The 20622-nt window shown below is 43.1% G+C and overlaps 1 protein-coding gene and 2 long non-coding RNA genes across 3 annotated transcripts; 2 read left to right on the top strand and 1 right to left on the bottom strand.

The window, feature by feature from the left end:
• Positions 1–989: 989 nt before the first annotated feature.
• On the top strand, positions 990–4082 carry LOC309365516. Its single transcript, XR_014166223.1, has 2 exons — positions 990–1753; positions 3156–4082. It is a non-coding gene; the product is annotated as an uncharacterized lncRNA (long non-coding RNA).
• On the bottom strand, positions 3504–4839 carry LOC309365517. The gene is made up of 2 exons (XR_014166224.1): positions 4620–4839; positions 3504–3701 (listed from the first exon to the last, which is right to left on the bottom strand). It is a non-coding gene; the product is annotated as an uncharacterized lncRNA (long non-coding RNA).
• Positions 4840–9366: 4527 nt separating this feature from the next.
• On the top strand, positions 9367–17239 carry SUMO2 (small ubiquitin like modifier 2). Its single transcript, XM_081899969.1, has 4 exons — positions 9367–9577; positions 11898–12029; positions 15632–15703; positions 16624–17239. Exons 1-4 carry the CDS (start codon positions 9557–9559, stop codon positions 16684–16686), a joined length of 288 nt encoding a protein of 95 aa, XP_081756095.1. The 5' UTR covers positions 9367–9556; the 3' UTR covers positions 16687–17239.
• The last annotated feature ends 3383 nt before the right edge of the window (positions 17240–20622 follow it).

The raw sequence follows: 20622 nt of genomic DNA, 5'->3' as shown, positions 1-20622 counted from the left end.
GCTAGAGAAACATAAGAGAGAAATCTGGGCTCTTTCTCCACCGCTATCTCTCACGTCCATTCCGGGAGCAATGCAAAAGCTGACGCGGAAAGGAATCCGCTGATGCAAAAATTCGTAATTCTAGGTTCCTCCTCTCCCAAATTAGCGGTGCCTCGTTCCCCGCCTCGGGGGCTGTCCTCCAAGCTGCCTGTAGGATTTTCATTTAAATTGTTTTTATTTAAAACCTAACTTCAAACTCTTTAAAATGCAATTCCTGCTGCTCCTTCGCATATCGTCTTCCGAAGGCCGAGGGAGCTGGAAAGGGTCCGGGTTTGAGGCGCCCGGCTGTGCTCGAGAGACAGGCACTCTGCAGAGCCTCAAAATTAAACGGCGCTGATTCAGAGAGCGAAGTCGACTCGGCGGGAAACTATACAAGTGGTTGAGACAGCAGCGCCGCGATGTTGTTGCAGTTGGGGTGGTGGAGCTGGAAAGAGCGCTGTTAGGGTAGTCGTGGCAGCAGAGAGGAATACTTATTGCAGTGTCCGCTAGATGTAGGGCTGCAAAGCTTTCACTTGTCCTTGCAGTTCTTCCAATATATATTGGAACTGCAATATCTATCTATCTAGACTCCCTAAAACTCTGTGCCCAGAAACAACAACAATTTGTTATTTAAATGATGTCCATCAGACTGGGCTGCCCCAGCCACTCTGGGCGGCTCCCAACAAAATACATTAAAAACACAATAAAACATCTACCATTAAAAACTTCCCTAAACAGGGCTGTCTTCTAAAAACTCAAGTAGTTTTTTTCCCCTTGACATCTGGCAGGAGGGCATTCCACAAGGTGGGCTCGAATACCAAGAAGGGTCTCTGCCTGGTTCCCTAGTAACCTCACTCAAGAGGCTTAGCTACGGGGTTGTTTGTTTTTTTGCTCCAGGTGAGCACCATTGAGGCTCCCTGCCTGTGTATGTGTGCATGCAAATATGTGGGGGGGGTATCAAACTGGGCCTTTGACCCAGGTGAAATAAAGCCTAGTTTTGCCCCTGCCTCGCAATGAGGTTCCCCAAGCTGCTGGTTTTTTTCTGCCAGGCTCCCCTCTTCTGCTTAAGGCTCTGTCCCTTCCTGGTAACAAGAGTTAGAAGTCTTAGCTGGCCCACAGTGGGGGTATAAATTCACAACCAAATCACAAAATTGGTTTTCTCTGGTTCACTGTTTACCCTTGGATTGCCTGTTGGATTCTTGCCTACAGCTAATGCAATCCAAACTGTTTTATATTCTCCCAACTGATTGTGTGAACACGTGTTGGCCTTGGACCTGAGATATTTGAGTTAACATATCTACTCGAATAGTGCTTTGGCTACAGTTCTGTAGACCACTTATCTGAGGAAATGTGACACTGAACTAGTTTGGACGTATTTCTTGGTGGGAGGAAGCAGCTGGGGAACACCCAAGGGAAGCAAAGCTGGCTTAGCGCCAGGGGAGTGGTGGTGGGATGACAATGAGTGGTCAGAGGGAGCAGGCTGGGAGGAGGAGATCCTGGAAGCTGAAGAGGTAACAGGGTTTAGTGAGCAGGAAGAGGCTGTGGCAGAAAGCAGTCCAGACTCAGTGACGGAAGGTAAAGCAGTAGAGGAGGGAAGCCAAGAGGCAGAGATGAGTCTGGCTGGTGAAGAGGCACAGGTATCTCCCCCTCCTGCTGCAACAAGCTCCCCTCCCCTCTGGTCTCCCAGGCCCAGAAGAGGCATGAAGAGGGCAGAGCAGATGTTAGCTTCACACAGGTACTGTCTCAAATTGCTTGGGGGAAACCTTGAAGAGGAGGGGACTTAGGCAGCGGTAGGGAGGCAAGACCTTCAGTCTCAGCAAATGCTTTATAAGGGCAAGACCTGCTGGAGATATGTGTTGTGCTTATTAGGCCTGACACCACTGCACAGATCCTGTTTGTGCTAATAAAGAGTTAACTCCAACTAGCTTGGTGCGATTTCCTGCTGGCTCCCTGTTGGAGTGGCATGTCACTGGGGGGGGGGGGAGATCTTCCCCCACCACCCAGCAGTGGTGGGGCTTTTCTCCTAAAAGGAGAAGCCAGTGCAAAACCCCGCTGCTGGGAAGGAGGAGGGGACCCATAAATGATCTCCCCAGCTTTCCCTGTGTGGGAGACTCCACAAGGGCTTCTCCACAAGAGCTTCTTCATCACAGGGGCAGCAGTGGGGCATTTCGCCTCAGGTGCTGCAACACCTTGGGCCACCCCTGGCAACCTCCACTTAATAGGATCATGGCGTGGCTACATTAGCACTTGAAAATATGTGAATTATGTTTATCTCTTTTCCTATTTCTCCATAGTAGATAACAATTTTTTTAAAAAACATGCTTATACATATTCTGGTTAAAACATTCTAAAAATGTTGTTTTCATTAACTCTGAATCATGTACATTTTATAAAGAGCATTAAACTATAAAATAAATATAGGATAAATATTTAACTTGAGAAAAATAATCTTGAACATGCAGTTTGCATTAACTAATATTATATTCTCCATATCTCTTTCATAGCTGACAACTGGGTGGATAAAGTGAATTTCAGTTCCCAAATACTTCTGCAGAACAACATAGCAGTAGTGCTTTTTAGCTTCTTTCACTTTATTTTCCTCTCCAAGTAGTGAGGAACAGCAGGTATAAAAGTGATTTAGTAATTATGTGATGTAGCCATATTTAGAATACTATGAGACAACCACTGAAGTTGATTAATGGTAGATCTAGACATGTCCAAAGTAATTACCTCTTTAGATAGTGCAGAATTATGGAACCTGTGGTAATACCCAATGGTTTACTTCAGATTGCAGTTTCACAGGATTAGACATATTTATGGAGGACACGTCTATCAAAGGCTGTAATAGACCATAGCAGTTAAATGACACCTCCATGTTCAGAGGTAGCATAGCTCTGATTTCAGTACGCTGGGAACAAGAAGAGCAGATTATCTGTGTCACGGGAGATGGTGTTGTTTGTGAGCTCTCAAAGGATCCTGGGAACTGTAGTTTGTTAAGCGTGCTGGGAATTGCACCTTTGTGAACCACAGTTCCTAGGATTCTTTGGGGAGAACAGTGTGTTCTAAATGTGTTTTGTGGGTTCTACCTAATTCTCTGGATGCAACCCATAATCTGTTTTACTCTTTTGTGTTTGAAGGAGAGCAAGCAAATGGGAAAAGTCCAGTTTATCCGCTTAATTAATCTGTGGATGACTTTGAAACAGAATTGGACACATTCACAGAGGATAAGGCTATCATGGCTTGCAACCTTGACGGCTATGTTCTATCTCCACTGTCAGAAGCCATGTGCTCTCTCTGAATACCAATTGCTGGAAACCACAAGAAGGGAGAGTTCTGTTGCACTCAAGGTAATGCTTGTGAGCTTCCCATACACATCTGATCACCATTGTTGAGAACAGGATGCTGGACTAGCTGGGGCAATGGCCTGATCCAACAGGCTCTTCATATATTCTTATGTTTATGTTCATCATTTAAAATAAAGTATGTTTTAATGTGCATGAACACTTTATTCTTCTCTTGCTCCTGACTGTGCTGTGAAGGGGGGGAAACAAACCCTAAACAAGCCAGATTCCAATTTGTTGTGACATATGAACCTTGGCTCCTGTGGGCTTGTTTCCTTTCCTCTGAACAGCCCCTCCATGGTTACTCCTCCAGTTGCCTGGATACTCCAGCAGATGAGAGTCCTTGAAAGGATTTGGAGAACAGAAAGTCCAGATAATCTAATGAGCCATGCTTGAAAGGGAAGGCTACTCAGATTCCGAAATAGTTTCATCATTAGTGCAAGCACAAAGGGAGACATTGGACCATCAAAGGCAGCAGGTGGAGGAAGCTATAATGGGGCAGTACAACTTTGATTGATGAGACAAGGCATCAGTAGGGACCGTAGGTGGATGAACAGAAAGAAGCTTATGGGAAGACCTTGACTAAAAGCATTACATGTAGATTGTATTGTAAATTATTTGAAAGCACAATGTTCTTGCTATGTATTTAAAGGAAAATTATTGTGTTATATGGCAACCCAGTCAGATAGATGGCATATAAATAATAAAATTGTTGTTGTTGTTGTCTGAAGCTAATTAACTTTTGTAAAACCACCTTCAGCAGGCTTTGCCCTGAGAGGCAGAATGTAATCCCCTTAAAGAAGCAGGAAGACTTTCACTGTAGTCTCCTGAATAAATGTAGTCTGTGGAATATGACCATCCTATGGATCGGTAACTAGTTAAAGAGAACAGAAAACAGAGAACAAGAATAAATGGAGATTTCTAAAAATGGAAGGATGTAATATGCGCCCCAGTCCCACAAAGGGTTTATAGTGAGATTGGTGCTTTTTAACATGCTCTTAAATGAAACTGAACTAAGGATGAGAGATGACATGGCGATTTGGCGAAGCTCATGAATGACACATCATTCAGGGTGGTAAAATCAAAAAGGGATTGAGAAATGTTCCAAAACAATTCCTTCAACTAAAATGGGGGAAGATATGGCAGTAAGGCTGTCCACCAAGTTGGGAAGCCAAGGAGGTAGCAGTTAAAGGGGCCATGGAAACAGGTGGTTGAAGATAAGCCCTGTCTCCCTGGGTGGTAGAGATGGCTCCCACTTACCTTGAGGTAGGTGGGTACTAAGCCTGGCATGCAGCAGGGGGGAAATTTAGTCTCACTGGCTGCTGCTGGTACCACAGTAACTCTGGGGCATTTCCCAAGAACGTAGGATCATTTTAGCAATATTCCTTGGGGTTCCAGAGACAGCGTGGAGGATTTTAACTGGTGAGCACCAGTGGTTCCACTTGCTGGAGGACCTGCCTCTCCATCTACCCCTGTTGCTAGGCTACTGCCTCTCAGGCTAAACAAGACAGCTAATCAGTTGATGTGCCTTCCAGTAGGCATGGACCATTGGTAAGTACCTGCCAATGGTGACTGCTGTTGCTAGGCCTGACATTGGGTATTTTAAAAAATAAAAGGACGGGGACATGAGAGAGACATGTGGAGAAGGGGACAAAGGTTTTTCTTCCTCTTTGAAACATTTAGAACCCAGAGCCATTCAGTGAAGGTGGAAGGTGGGATATAGAGGAGAGACAAAAATAAATAATTCTTCATGCACTGCTTCACTAATTCACTAATGGATTTGTTGTCACAAGATGTGCCAATGAGCAACAATGTAGATGGCATTAAAAGAGGACAAGGCTGCCAAGTGCTACTGGTCATTATGGCTATATTAAACCATGATCAGAAGCATTATTCTTCTGAATAATGTGTGCTGGAGAACAACTACAATAGCGGGGTCTTGCTGTGGTCTGGTTGACCACTGTGAAAAATGCTGGACTAGATGGAATTTTGTTCTGAACCAGCAAAGCTTTTATCAAGTTTGCAACTCCCTACAGGGAAGAGGTACGTATTTACTCAATCACTGTATTATTCCCCACTCCCCCACAGTGGGGGAAAGGTTGATACAAGTGGAGCAGCGCTGAAGTGGTGCCTCTCCCTCTATAAACTTCCTCACAAACACTTATTATGCATCGAGGCCTAGGGACTCTGGGCACCAACGTGATGGCAGTTGCTTGTTCTTCATTCTCCGCCTTTGCTCTCCACAGCAGCTCGGTGTGACTAGTAAGCAATCGTCAGAGGACTTCCAGCTGTACTTCTGAAGGGTTGCATTGCCAAACCTACTTGTTAAAGACAGGCTCCGGTACCTTTGCCAGCTCCATGCCACAGTTGTGTAAGGAAACTGAGCCATGAGAGACACTTGCTACTTTGCTGTATTTTATTCCACTGTCAAAGGCAGAGGAGCTTTGCTGTGATGACTAGTTGGCAGCTTCCTGCCCCCCTGTGCCCTTCTGACTTTCAGAACCCACTCCATCCCAGATACCATTCAATACAAGCTTTAATTAAGGTGTTGTGCTATTTCTTTGTTGCTAGGATACCCTCCCCTCTCCTTATTTTAATCTCACTTCAGCTGGGGGTTGTTGGAACCTTGTTGCTGCAAAGGCTCTGGTGAGTCACCCTGACACTCTGCTCACTCATATTCTGCATTGTAAGCCAGATGGCCTCTCAGAGGGCACAAGTAGGATGACTGATGCTACTATGCCGTATGTATGGGATAACTGGTAGAACAACGAGGCCTACTGAAATGATAACTAGCCTGACACACAGAACAGTATAGGTTGCCATTGACAGAGACGAACCAAAATAGCTGAATGGCTAAGGCACCCCATTTTCGGGGTCCCATATCAGTGGATTTGAATGCTGGGTTTGAATCTGGGGTATCCTAGTGCTTGCCGATCGGAAGGTTGGCAGTTCGAATCCCTGCAACGGGGTGAGCTCCTGTTGCTCGGTCCCAGCTCCTGCCCACCTAGCAGTTCAAAAGCACGTCAAGTGCAAGTAGATAAATAGGTACCGCTCTGGCGGGAAGGTAAACAGCATTTCCGTGCACTGCTCTGGTTCGCCAGAAGCGGCTTAGTCATGCTGGCCACATTTGTCTGCGAACAAATCCCGGCTCCCTCGGCCTATAGAGTGAGATGAGCACACAACCCCAGAGTTGTCCGCGACTGGACCTAACAGTCAAGGATACCTTTACCTTTACATGTGAAACCTGAGCTATCTCTCCATGCTGACAGGTGCGAGGTGATAAATTGGCCATGTTGGTTGTCTCCTGTTGTAGCTGAATAGGCACAGACCTGCTCTGAAGAATATGCAGAGGTTTTGACTCAGGGGTTCTCTCATTTTCTCACTCTTATACGACTGTTGCCAGCCTAGCATTCAGAAGGTGAGGAGGACCTTTTCACTCCAGATCCACTTAGTGGGACTTGAACTCGTGTTTCATTTCTCAACTCCATGCCCTTCTCAGTGAGCTAATGGAAGTTGCTCTTGTGTATGATAGGTGCTTTCCTAGTTTCTTTCCATGCCTACAAAAAGGCTTCTATCCCCCACCCTGTTAGTCTTGAACTACAGTGGTACCTTGGGTTACATACACTTCAGGTTACATACGCTTCAGGTTACAGACTCCGCTAACTCAGAAATATTACCCTGGGTTAAGAACTTTGCTTCAGGATGAGAACAGAAATCGTGCAGTGGTGGCGCGGCGGCAGCAGGAGGCCCCATAAGCTAAAGTGGTGCTTCAGGTTAAGAACAGACCTCCAGAACGAATTAAGTTCTTAACCCGAGGTACCACTGTATTGTGCCATGGAAACCTGTGTGGGATTAAGATTCAAACCGGTGTATGAGGATCTCTTGGAACTCCCAGTTATTGATTTATTCCTACTTGTGCATATTAATTTATGCAGTTGCTGCTGCTGTGGTGTCATTGTGCCAGGTGTGTTGTGTGCAGAGTGAAATGGGGATATGTCATGGAAATGTCAATTAGTTGCTGTGAATGGATTGGATTCTTCCATGGAGGCACTGTCATAGGGCTGACACATGATTGGTGGAAGTCCTCAGTGCTACCATGGAGGCTGCAAGTATGGACATCATCAGTGGTCCATTCTGTGATTGGGGGGACTTTTCATCTTTCGAGCTGAGCAAGAATTGTTCTTGTTGATATCCTTCTGTCCTGAGAGAAAATGAAGTGCGCCTGCAAGGGTGAAGTCAAACTGCTGCATTAGCAGCACTGAAGTGACCTCCTCAGGGCACAAGCTTGGACAGTGTGTATAGAGGTTGTAGACTGCCCTGATGACATGACCCTCCTCTTAGCCTCACTGCTGTGATGTAAAGGAAAGCAGAGTAATACGTCTGGCACCAGCTTGGCTGCAGGAGTTGCCAAAAGGCATACAAGGCATTTTTCAACCATTATAGGGACTCCACTCCAGATTTGTGTTTGGTTTACTCCTTAGCCTTTTCTTCTCCCAAAGATATCCCGCAAGGCAGCAGAGGTTTAGGATCAGAGTTTTCCATCTCCTAGATGGGCTACCTTCCCAGGTTGACAAGACTCATCGGCCCCTCATATCCCTCTACAGCACATGCAGAAATCATCTTTTTTACTGTTGGTCCCATTATTGGTCTCGTCCGCTCAGTCCATTGGAGGCTGTCTTTGCATGCATAGGAAATTCCCTAACAGAGGACTGAGACCCACTGGCTACCCTCATCTGGTTTAGCTGGTCAGTGGAAGCTGTTTTTTAGGGTGTGGCTGCCGTCATATGCTGACAGCTTCTAGGAACCACTGGTGAGAGCTAAGCACAGAGTGGGGACCAAATATGAACTATGTTACACCAACAGCATTAGTGGTATTCTGGTGTACCAAAGCTATAGCATTGCTCTGCCCAAAAATACAATAGTTGACCATTTGCTTTTTGTGCATTTATGCCTATTCTCTATCACACACATTAATTGTCTTCTAATTTCTATTTGCACACAGTGTGGAAAACCGGCAAGTCTGCTGGGCCCCAGGTGAACTAAGAATTCACTCAATACTTCCCAGTGACTGCACTATGCAGGGAAGATAAACAGTAGTGAATTTTTTTCAGGGAAATTTATCTGCCCTTCTCATCAAGGAACCCCTGATAAATGAAAGCAGTGGAAACCACTGTTCCACTAGGATATTCAGAGATTAAAGCAAGTTTATGAAAATAGCAACACAATTTTCCTGTTCATATTTGAGGATTATGTAAATATCCTTTCTTAAAACATCAGTGATGGGTTTATTCCAGAACCAGTGTGCTTTTCTTTCTGGACATTTGAGATCAAGGTGTGTTAATTTGGAAAGTGAAAAGAAATTATCAGTGAATATTAGTAAAGTGTACAGGTTCAGTTTCCATGTAAGGTAATGAGGAAATCTGATATTTTGTAGTTTTTTATTAGTAGATAGGCACACTTCAGTGTAATAGCAGTTTAACATATGCATGAATGACAATTTATTTAGTGGGATACAAAGAGAAATTATGGAGTTGGTACAAGAAAACTTCAGCTAACATCCGGGAAAGTAGGGACCTACTTTGGGTGATATCTGGTGCAACAGAGATAGAATGGTTGTACACAGAAATCTAACAAGGATTAACGTGGCTACCCCATTAACCAAATGAAAAGGAACAATTGAAAAGGCAGAGAGATTTGCTGTTTAGCAGGACCATGTAAATCATAGCAATGGTAACTTGATGGAAAGTGCGAATTGGCTAGCTGGAGATCTCTGCAGTCTCCCAGGCCCGGCGGCCATTTTGAAAAGACAATACCCTCTTCACGAGCAAGAGCAATGCTCGCTGCGCCCATCGGGGCGCGCGCACGTTGGGTAGGGGCGCGGACGACGCCCCCTGGGTGCGCGCACGCACGCAGCCATTGCCTCCTCCCTCCGCCGTTCTCTTCCGAGTTATGTAACGGCGCTGCGCGCTCTCGCCCCGCCGAGGCCCAATGGCGAGCGGACTGGAGGGGGAGGGGGGAGGCCGTGCGTGCGCGCTCTCGCAGGCTCAGGCGCGGCCCCGCGGCAGTGCGTGCGCGCTCACTCGCCCCCTCCCCCAGTCTTTCTGTCTCGGCCGTCGCGGTCGCCTTTTTTCATCCTTCCGTCCCCCCACTTGCTCGCGTGAGGTGCTCGCAGCGGACCGGCCCCCGCTGAACTCGCCATGGCTGACGAGAAGCCCAAGGTGAGCGAAGACGGCGGGGAGCGGAGGCAACGGAGCCGGCACGGGCGGCGGGGACGGAGGCGGCGCAGCGTCGGCTCCGCCGCGCCGGTTCTTGCGCGCCATTTTCCACCCCCTCCCCCTCTCCGCCTTAATCGGATTTCTTTCTAGGGGGAGGGGGAGGAAGGGATGGGGGTGCCCCCTCGAGGAGCTCGCCTTTCCTTACAGCGGCGAGCCTCCCTTGCCCCTGCGGAGGGCTGCGGAACGGCCCCTTCCCTCTCGGGTTTCTGTTGTTGATGTTGTGGCCCCCTCCCTTTGCAAGAAAGAGGCGCTAGTCCCTCGTGTGCTGGGCGCCGGCCGCAGCTTTATTGACCGGCGAGGGGGGTGGCGATGGCGATGGCAAGGCCCCTCTTTGTGTCGCTTCCTTCCTGGCCGCCCTGCACGCTGCTTGCTGTCCTCCCTAAGTGGCCCCTGGGCGGCAGGTAACCCCTCTTTCGCTTCCCGCGGAGGTAACTGGCCTCTGGGTGGCCTGGCTTTTCCTTTTCCTCCCTCCTTCCTTCCTTCCCTCCCTTCCTTTTCCGACGTACGCCTCGTTTTAAATGTGACTTCGGAGGCGCCAAAACGTTGGCTGCGCGAAAAACCCCTTTCCTCTCGCGGACTCCGCGGGATCCCGCCCGCCGCTCAAGGCGGTTGAACAGAGGAACGTTACTATTATTATTTTTTTACAAAAGGGGGCGACGGTGGTGGTGTTCTGTGCGTGCGTGCCTTTTGGATGGAGTTTGCTTTGTGTGCGGGAGTGTGCAAGGGCGAGATCGGAGGTGTGGGGCTTCGCTGCAGCGCTTTCCAGGAGCTCTCTGCAAAGCCTTGCAGCGTGAGGGCCCTGTGGCGCCTGTGGTTTTTGTATTTTCGTGCGTGTGTCTTAGGTGCATCGGAGGTAGGCCATAGGGAACGTCTGTTGTGTGGAGTCGGGCGTACTGTGAACTTAATGGGATGGTCATAGTCATGGATTCTTCAAAGGTACGAGTTGTGCCATGAGGCTCTGAGCTCCTAGCGATCAGAAATAGGGAATGTTCCTAAGGTCAAACGATGCCCTTTTAAGTGGCACCCCAGCATACCTGCATAGCTTACAGCATCGTATGGAGGAACCTTACCCAGACCCAGACTAGTAGGTGCTATCTACTTTTAAAAAATGGTGGGCATGCTTGCAAAGTAACTTTTTGTTTCTTAAGTTCCTTAAGATAAAAGATAAAAAGCTCTTAAGGTGTCTTCATGGTGGTGGTGGTAGTTGTTTTTTAACCCTGTTGAGTGAGAGAAGATAAGCACATTTTAAGATACATTATTTTTCTTTTCCTCTTATTTATTATATTTATATCCAGTGTTTCTGGATATAATTTAAGGTGGATTGCATCCCCCCCAATTTGATCCCCATAACCAGTGAAATAGTTTAAGGCTGAGACAGTGACTAGCTCAATAACACCCTGTGAACTTTATGGCAGAGGAGATTTGAACCCTAAACCCAGATCCAAAACTTAGCTAAGAAAATGTCTTTTTTCTTTTTTCTTTTTTGCAGTGGTGGAGTTATTTTAAGAAAGAAAAAGAGAAGTAGTTCTGTTCTCATTATGCTAAAGGGACAGAATAAAACAATAATTGCATGCATTATGAGGCTGTGCTTCAGAGTTGTGTACATAAATGCACTAGAACAATAACTTAATGCTTGCCTTTAGTTTAAATAAAGCAAGAGAGGTGTTGGTAATTGTCAGGTCTGTAGCTAAAGCTCCAAGAATAGCTGTAGCTTTCCTAAGAAGGATAAAATTAACTATTGTGCTCTTTACAGCTGCATGCTGCTGCCTTAACCTTTAAAACTCTTTCCCCATATAGTAAGTCAAGAGCACTTTGGCTCTTAAATTCATCATTATATAGTGCTGGTCAGTTTTATTGGGTGATTTAAAATGAAATGTCTGAGTAGGTAAGCCCCACTGAGCTCACTTGTGCTTACTTCCAGGTAAGTTTGTGTAGAATTGCAAACTTAATGAGGTTTGTTAGCTTTAGTATTGCCATGTATTGTTGTGAATCTTGTATAGTAGATAAATCAAGTGAAATCTATGTTTAGTTCAGAACACAAAGCATAGAAATAGTTGCAGTGATCTAATTGACCTGTCTACTATGGGCCATTTGTTAGTTGGCAACAGCCCACTAAAACCACTTACTAATGAATGATATTTCTGAAACAGCGCTGTAGTGGCTAGTCTTTGAGAACTCTGGTTGTGATAATGCGTATTGAACTTGAGGATTCATTACGAGATGGAATAACTTTAAAATCATTATGCTTTTTCTTCCCTTACAGGAAGGTGTGAAGACTGAAAATAATGACCACATTAATCTGAAGGTTGCAGGGCAAGATGGATCTGTGGTGCAGTTTAAGATTAAAAGGCATACACCACTTAGCAAACTAATGAAAGCCTATTGTGAACGACAGGTGAGAAGACTGTATGAATACTCAAAGAAACATTTTGAGGCACCTTCATGCCTATTAACCCTGTAATAAACATGTACAATTGTACATGTAATGAAAGTGCATCCTTTCATGATCTTCAGTACAGAGGTACCTCGGATTAAGAACTTAATTCGTTCTGGAGGTCTGTTCTTAACCTGAAGCACCACTTTAGCTAATGGGACTTCCTGCTGCTGCCGCGCCACCACAGTACGATTTCTATTCTCATCCTGAAGCAAAGTTCTTAACCTGAGGTAATATTTCTGGGTTAGTGGAGTCTGTAACCTGAAGCGTATGTAACCTAAGGTACCACTGTACTCTCAAGGAAAAGGTTCATTCTCAGTTCAGCTTTCTCCATAGCTCCCACCTATTTAGAAGATAAGTGCTACATTCCTTTTTGAGTTTTCCAGCTTGGTGAACGAAGCAAAAACAGAAAACAAAACAGAAGAAAGCAAGTCTAGGCATTTTGGTGCTGATAGTTAACTTTTATAGTATTTGCTTTTGTATTGTTTGGAATAATTTTATTATAGCAGGTTGTGGTACTATTAAGTTATGACACCTGTTTTTGCAGTTGAGTTTTGGGAAACATATGCAGTGTTTTCATCTTATGGTCTGTTTTCTCACTCTTCTGGCTTGGAAATAAATCTGCTTCAAAAGGTGCATACTTCCATATTGCGGCTTTAGAAAACTTAAGACTACCACAACCTAGTAAATAAAATGGGAACAATTTTCATAGTAATAAGGCAATGTAAGAATATTAACACAAAACATTTGAATATTTTGAGATTTTGTACATGTCACGGTGAAGTTGGTCTCTGAAGTTAGCTTGCTCTACCACTTGTTATTAACATGGTTAGGGCATAGCACTTATATTCACAACCTTTAAATATGATGCAAGTTGTGAACAATAGTTATCCTGTTAAGTTTTCACTGAAGGACTGTGAACAGACTTCACCCTAAGGTTTGTGCTAAACTGAGTGCTTACACTGCAGTCTTCTCAAAATTGTGTTGTGGCTTTACCATAAGAGCGGTAAGCTAGCTCTGTCTTTTGCAGAAGCTTGTGTCTTAAGCTGAGGATGAGGGATAATTATTGGTTGAAAGAAATTGTTGGTCATTCTGCTAATACTTCAGTGAAACATTCAACGTCATTTTAGTAGACTTTCATGTAATTGTTGAGGAGCAAGAACATGGCAGTCTTCCAACATAATGCTTGCTAAAGATATTCTACAGTGATACCTTGGGTTACATACGCTTCAGGTTACAGACTCCACTAACCCAGAAATATTACCTCGAGTTAAGAACTTTGCTTCAGGATGAGAACAGAAATCGTGCAGTGGCAGCGGGAGGCCCCATTAGCTAAAGTTGTGCTTCAGGTTAAGAAGAGTTTCAGGTTAAGAACAGACCTCCAGAATGAATTCAGTTCTTAAACTGAGGTACCACTGTATATCCAAGCATCACTAAACACTGAAAGTATAATACAAAATATGCAAATAAATGATGAGATTAAGGTGTAGCATTTCATGAGGACAAAGGAAAAAAACTTAGGAAAATGGTAAGACAGGATCATTGATGCATTGGATCAAGCAGGTACATAATTATGCATGGTACGCAGCAGAGGTCCACAAGTTCTTGCTATGGCAAGCATAAGTAGCCCCAACACCTCTGATGCACAGTGAGACAATCTCTTTTTTGTCCCTATATCCCCGCTTGGAAGGAGAGATGGGACTACTTCGTGCTTTGCTGGGCCTTCCCAATGTTATGGAAGCACTGCACAACAAGGATGAATTCCAAAGCTGAAGACTGTTCCTGACCCATAGTGTATGTCAGACGCAAGATTCCTTCCCATGTTGCAGGAGTAAGAGCTGGATGCTTGTTGACCCCGTGGGCTAGGTTTGACAGGGCTGAACACCTATCAATCACCTAATATGTCACAGTGATGTCCTGTGACCTGTTTTTGCCCATGCATTTGATATCAAACCATAAGAGCAAAGGCATGATGTCTTGCTACCCCTGACCCTTTACCTGCACCATGCCTGATGTCTTGTGATTTCAAGTGCAAGTAAACATTGCTTGATCACAATGGCTACACAGTGCAAATGTGGAAGTCTTGTGGGCCTCACTGCTGCCATATTGAAAGGTGGGCACATACCTGATTACTGCAAATTTGACTGGAGAAAATTGTGGATGTGAGAAGGTTTTGTTTTTGTTTTTTTTAAGTCCTAAATTGCCAGTCTTCCCTATGAGAATCTGTTTCTAGCCTAAAATGTGGGGGTTAAAAAAATATGACATGGTTTAGAGAAAACCTCTAAGCAGTTTAATTAAAACAGCAAAATAATAATAATAATAATAATAATAATAATAATAATAATAAAGCATTATTAGTTATAAAATGAGCACACAAGAAATGTAGCTTTGGCCTTTGGTGCTGAAAGTAACAATTGGGCTAAAGTACAGTATGTTACAAGTGACAAATTTCTACTTGTGGTAGAATGTGTCAGTTCATGTAGTTAAGTGGCAGCCCTAAAAGTATGCAGCAAAGCAATGGGTTAAAGAGGGCAGAGCAGTTTGGATGTACAATATATGGGCTTAGTCATGATAGTTTATTTTACTTCTGGACTAACTGGAAGTAAGGACCAGTGCACACTCATTCAAGGTAACAATGCTCGTACCTAAGGTTCTATCTCATCTTCACATTGTTTCAAAAACATACCCAAATAATAATTAGGCATATTTAGTATGCACAGCCTAATAGGATCAGTTCTATAACTTTTCAAGATTTCTAGCCCATGTAACATTTTGGGAGCAAACCTTGGCTTCTATTTTGGTAATTGAAGCTTCCTAGTGGCCAAAATGATGGTATAACCAAAAAAATTAGAGAGGAACTGCACTTAAGTGGAAAAAAGATAATTTTAAACTTAATATACAGCCTTGACATATCTTACTCTGAAATGCTTTTGTTGTGCCTTGCAGAACTCATAAGTGCAGAAACAGCGGTTTTGTTAGATGTTTGCAATGCAGTGCAATAAACTTAGAAAAATATTCTTGTTTGGCTGTGGGTGAAATTCAGTGTAGCATTATTACAAATACTCTGACTGCAGAAGCATTGCCGCTTGCCAGATGGAACTGTCGCTGCTCCCCCCCCCCCCCAATGCTGTTTGTGGGGTTCTACCACCAGCAGCCAATTTTGATGGGTGGGGAGGGAGAGACCTGTCATACAAGAGTAAGTCCTTGCACAGGGCTTCCACTAATGGGGTACATTAAGTGAATCCTGCTATCCTTCTGAAATGTCAGTCCTTCTGAGACTTGCCACCCTAAAGTCTCATTCAAGTTTACTCCCAATTGTGATCTGAAATCACTGCTTTTGGACTTGAAAATTTATCTAGCATCTCCTACATGCTACCAGTAGGGGCACTTCTGAACACCTTTATTACACAAGCAACACTTAATTTACCACTCAATAATTGTATTTTGGTATACTTTTCGTAAATGCAAAGATTGGTAAAATAAGTATGATGGCTTGTGGTAGCTGTTTGGCTCAGCTGATAAGTAATTGAGACTCTTCCTTTTTAAAATTTGTATTTATGTAGGGTTTGTCAATGAGGCAAATCAGATTCCGGTTTGATGGGCAGCCAATCAATGAAACAGATACACCTGCACAGGTAAGAAAAAAGCTGCCAAAGTTTCTGCTAGAATGAAAACAGAAAATAAGAATACAAATATCAGCTACGAAATAGTTTAATACTAAATCTTATCCATGTTAATAGGTAGGTCATGCTGATTTGCAACTAACACTGTGGTATGTAGAACACTTTTTCAGTTAATTGCCAAATGCAGCAATTTATTTATTTTTTAGATTTTATGTCCCTAGTTCTTGATAATCGGGTTCTGCATGCAGTTTGCGACAACCTAAAAGTACAATTTGAATTTTACCCAATTCTCCCTGTGCCATCCTAATACTTTAGCCTTCATTGCAGGTGTAGGGAGTTTTAATCTGATCCCTGTACAGTAATACATTATTATTGTTACGGATTCACCATCCTGACAAGTGAATAGAACAATTCTTCTGTCTTAATTACAGAAAATGCACTTAAGTTTACTATAATTAACTCTGGATTATTAATCTCTGTTGGCTTCGATTCAAAAGTGTCTTGCACAAGTGGAAAGAAGACACTTGCATGCAGACAAGATAGCCTTTCCTGAATTCTGTCAGTCTTCCTATCCTGCAGTAGCGCTCTCCCCTCCCCCCCGCATGCCCATACTATGCCATTCTGGAAGGGTCTTTGCTCCCTATGGAGTGGCTTTTGAGAGACACCTGGGACTCCATTGGGAAAGATAAACCAGAAAATCCCCGTTGCACAAGCTCTGTGCCATTCGTGCTTCTGTTGATCCAATCCATTGAGTCTGGCAGTACCAACAGAATTCAGTTCACTCATTCTGTAATGCAACCTTGTTTTCTAGTTTAGGACGTCGTGTTACAACCACAGAACAATCTTTAGGCTCTTGTATTTGCTTGTAGTTCTTTGTTTTGATTGTGTCATTTGTTGTATTTTGAATTGAATTTTAAATCTTTTCAATGCAGTTGGAAATGGAGGACGAAGATACAATTGATGTGTTCCAGCAGCAGACAGGAGGAGTCTACTAAAAGAGAACCAAACTCCCTTTCCCACAGACAACACATTCACAATTAGAAAAACGAGACTTGGTTCAGCCACATCTTGACTACTGCAGTATAGCTTTCTCTCTTTGATTTCCTTTCCTATTCCTTCTATTGTACATAACGTAACTGGTGTATGTGCACAGACATGCATATTTTTTTTAACTAAATGGCCAATGGTATGTTTTGATCAACATCATATGGAGATGGGGTGGTAAAAACAAACTGGTCTGTGAAAATGCCCCATTCCTCCATGGCATGCTCCTCTAACTTTTATCTTTATATTCCAGTAAGTTATTTTGCTCTCATTGTTGAAAAACAAAAACCTTGCATACCTTATTTGATTGGATAATTTCAATGTTTTTCTTTTATCGTTGTACAACCAAGGACGATTTTATAACTTTTTTGTACGTAGCTGTTACATGTAGAGCAATCTGTCTTTAAGTAGGGGTAAATTACTCTAAACAAAAATTTGATCTTGGATAGTTTTCCCTTCAAGTAAAGCGTCTTGTTGTTTAAATAAACTTCTTGTTTAAAATAAGCTTATTTTTCTGTGTTGTGATAACATTTAAACTTGGGATGAGTCAGCTGATGTGGCAGACACTGAATCCACTAGTTACTTGCTGTTGTTTCATCAAATTGCTTGCCCAGTTATTATGCTGCCCCCTACTGTCTAGAGCAGAGTAAAATTGTCAGAGGCAGAGAGACAGACTTTTATCCTTTTTTTAAAAAAAGAATAGCTCTTGTACTGGAAACCTTGGAAAGAAATGCCAAGGTTTCTACAATAGATAGCCAGATGAAAATGTTTTGCTTGTGTTTCATAGAATCATAGAGTTGGAAGGGACCACAAGGGTCATCTGGATCAACCCCTTGCAATGCAGGAAACCTGTCCAACGTTGGGTCAGACCCATGACTGAGATTAAGAGTCTCATGCTCTACCAACTGAGCTATCCCAAGTATATACAAAAGGAAACCAGCTGGCACGCACCTTTATATTTGTGTATAATTGACAGGCTGTTCTGAAAGACTAGGGTCAAACAATATGTAATGTGGGTGATCTGTGGCTAGGTTCCTTCGAGGCTTTTTAGTGATTATCCATCCTCACACAGCTACTTTGAAGTGCTGGTGAAATGTTTAACCCTTTTTTCACATACAGTTTCCCTCACATTCCCCCTATCTAAAAAGCAACCCATCACCCTGCTATTAACTTTGTGGGGAGAAACGCAAGATGGAGGCTTTATGGAGAGGTGGTTTATGGGTCTGGAAGATAGAGACAAATTTCCGGTTCTGGGTGGGGTTGCACTCCTCTGGAAGCAGGTATAAAGCTTGGAGGTGTAGTTAGTAGTGCCTTTTACCTGCTTTCTCTGGAACAACCGTTTTGGCCGCATCAGGATTGGGCTGGCTCGGCTAGTGGTAACCTTGAGACTGGATTCCTGTCGTGGGCTATATGTGGGGCTGCACTTGGGCCTGGTCTAGAAGCTCCAGCTAGTGCAGAATGCAGGGGCTAGGCTGCTGATGGTGTCAGATGGCCAATAGCATGGAGCACCTCTGCTAAAACCTCTGCCCTGGCTGCCCATATGCTCCTGGACTAGGCCTGAACAACTTTGGGTCCAGGATATCTTAAGGACTTCCTGAACCTGTGATTGGTGATCAATCAGTCAGATCATCCAGAAGAGCGCTGTTAGTTGTCCCACATGTTAGAGAGGACTGACTGGTCTCCGCTAGAAGATGGACATTCCACATCTGACCTGTGGAATAAATACTATTTCAGGAGAGATTTAGCAGGCACTCTTAGTACTTTCATAAAGATCTTTTTATGCCATTAGGACCTGCGCAGCTGTTAAAACTTTATTGATTAGCTAGTCATTTTCATAATCATTTTATATTGTTTTTATGGTGTTTTATGTTTTGTTGTATATATTATTGTACTCTGCCTTGAAATATGAGTTGGTGGCATATAAATAAATGAATAGCTTGAGAAGGCTGATTTAGATTGAGGGAAATAGCCTAAGATGAAAGGGGATGAAACGTCATTTCCCCTATCTTTGGAGTAGTTGCTTGGGATCAGTTATTAAAAATAACTGGATAGTGGATCTCCTATGTCACATTAGTTTTGCCTACTTAAGTTCATAACAAAGTAATCTGTAAAATATAAAGTACTGTTCCTTACAATAAACTGCTGTTAAGTTATAAAAAAGGATAAAGCTATTACATTAATAGAGGGCTCAGTATTTACATGTTTTTCATCTGCTAGGGAGTAAAATATGGTTAGGATATTATGAGATTATTTTACACATTTAGTAATTAAAACAGTGCTCTCATCAAAAACAACAGTAGTAGTAGTAGTTTGTTCCTGTCTTGTAATCTTTTATGTGAATACAACATTGGGGTTCTAGCATTAGTGTGAAGGCCTAATTAGTGCTGAGAAGTTGTTAGTGCAGAGATTGCCATATATGCAGTTGCCTTCCTACTTTTTCCAGAACCCTGCTGCAGCTGGGCAGTTAAGTTACTCTTGTTGCCTTATGGAGATTCAGGTAAGCCTTCATAGGAGGCATAGGAGCTGGTGCAAAACTGGCAGCCCACGGTCATAAGTTGTGATAAAGTTGAGGTATCTAGTTCAGAGCAGCCAGGTTTAAGATTGTAATTTTACTGTAAATATTACTGGTTCTGCTTCTGCTGTTAAAAATCCATGATATGGGGCTTCTTGAGACGAGATGGAAGGAGAGGCAGGAGAGAGGCTTCAGCATCCATTGTCATAATTTGAGTTCTACGCATGCTGATGAAATCCAAATTTTAAGAATGTCCTAAGAATACTGGGGTATATTTTCTAACGTATTTTTAAATTTAAGATTTTGTCTCCACCCAAAATTGTATAGATTCACCTGATAGTATGTACTTATAAGTATTTTAAGACAAGGCAATCTCAAGAAATTTATTACTAAAATGAAATTGTTACTGTCTTGTTGGAATGGAGTTAAGCAAGAGCATCTGTATTCCAGAAATGTTATGCTTATTTACTTTTGTACTGCCTTTCTGAAAACTACCAAGGCAGTGTATTAAAAATAAAAATGTGATAAAAACACTACTACTAAAAGATACAGAAGTTCAAATTAGGAAGATGTGCCTTGACATATTTTCTAAAAACAGGGTGGTAAGGGGCAATATTAGCTCTGAAATGGCATATACACTGCCCAGTGCTTCTGCATATGCACTGTATTTATAGGGCTAGCTAATAAATATTTGATAAATTGCATATCTACCATTCTGCAAACGTGAAGAGGGGTATGTTCAAAAAATAACCCATCTGTTTCAAAGATTTAAATACATGGTCTGATGAGTTTAAGAAAGACAGAAATATATTTGTGTCAGCAGCAATGGGACATTTACCGTACTTGAGGAAAGTGTTGGATTCATGATGACCTATTTTTCCTACTTGATCATCTGGAATCGAACACCTACAATTATCATTTTCTAGATTGATTCCCGTGGGCATAGCTTCCTCTCAGCCAAATGGAGTTGCTTTCAAAGGGGTGTGGTATTCCAGTGCTTCTTCATGCCTGCTTACATCGCCCAGTTAACAAAAATACTATCATGGTTTATACAAAGCAAAAAAAATTCCTTCCAGTAGCACCTTAAAGACCAACTAAGTTAGTTCTTGGTATGAGCTTTCGTGTGCATGCACACTTCTTCAGGTAGGTATAGGTTCAGATAGAACTAACTTAGTTGGTCTTTAAGGTGCTACTGGAAGGATTTTGTTTTGTTTTGACTATGGCAGACCAACACAGCTACCTATCTGTAACTGGAACTATGGTTTATACAGATAATTAGGAGAAGTAACTTGTCTTAGTCTGTAGCACAGATAAAAAAACTTCTGAGAGCCCCCAGAAATTCAGTAATTTATGAAAGCAGCTACCTACTTACGGG

This window comes from Podarcis melisellensis, assembly GCF_964234715.1.
Source record: "Podarcis melisellensis genome assembly, chromosome: 2".
Classification (NCBI taxonomy): domain Eukaryota; kingdom Metazoa; phylum Chordata; class Lepidosauria; order Squamata; family Lacertidae; genus Podarcis; species Podarcis melisellensis.
This window is presented reverse-complemented; position numbering and strand designations above follow the sequence as displayed.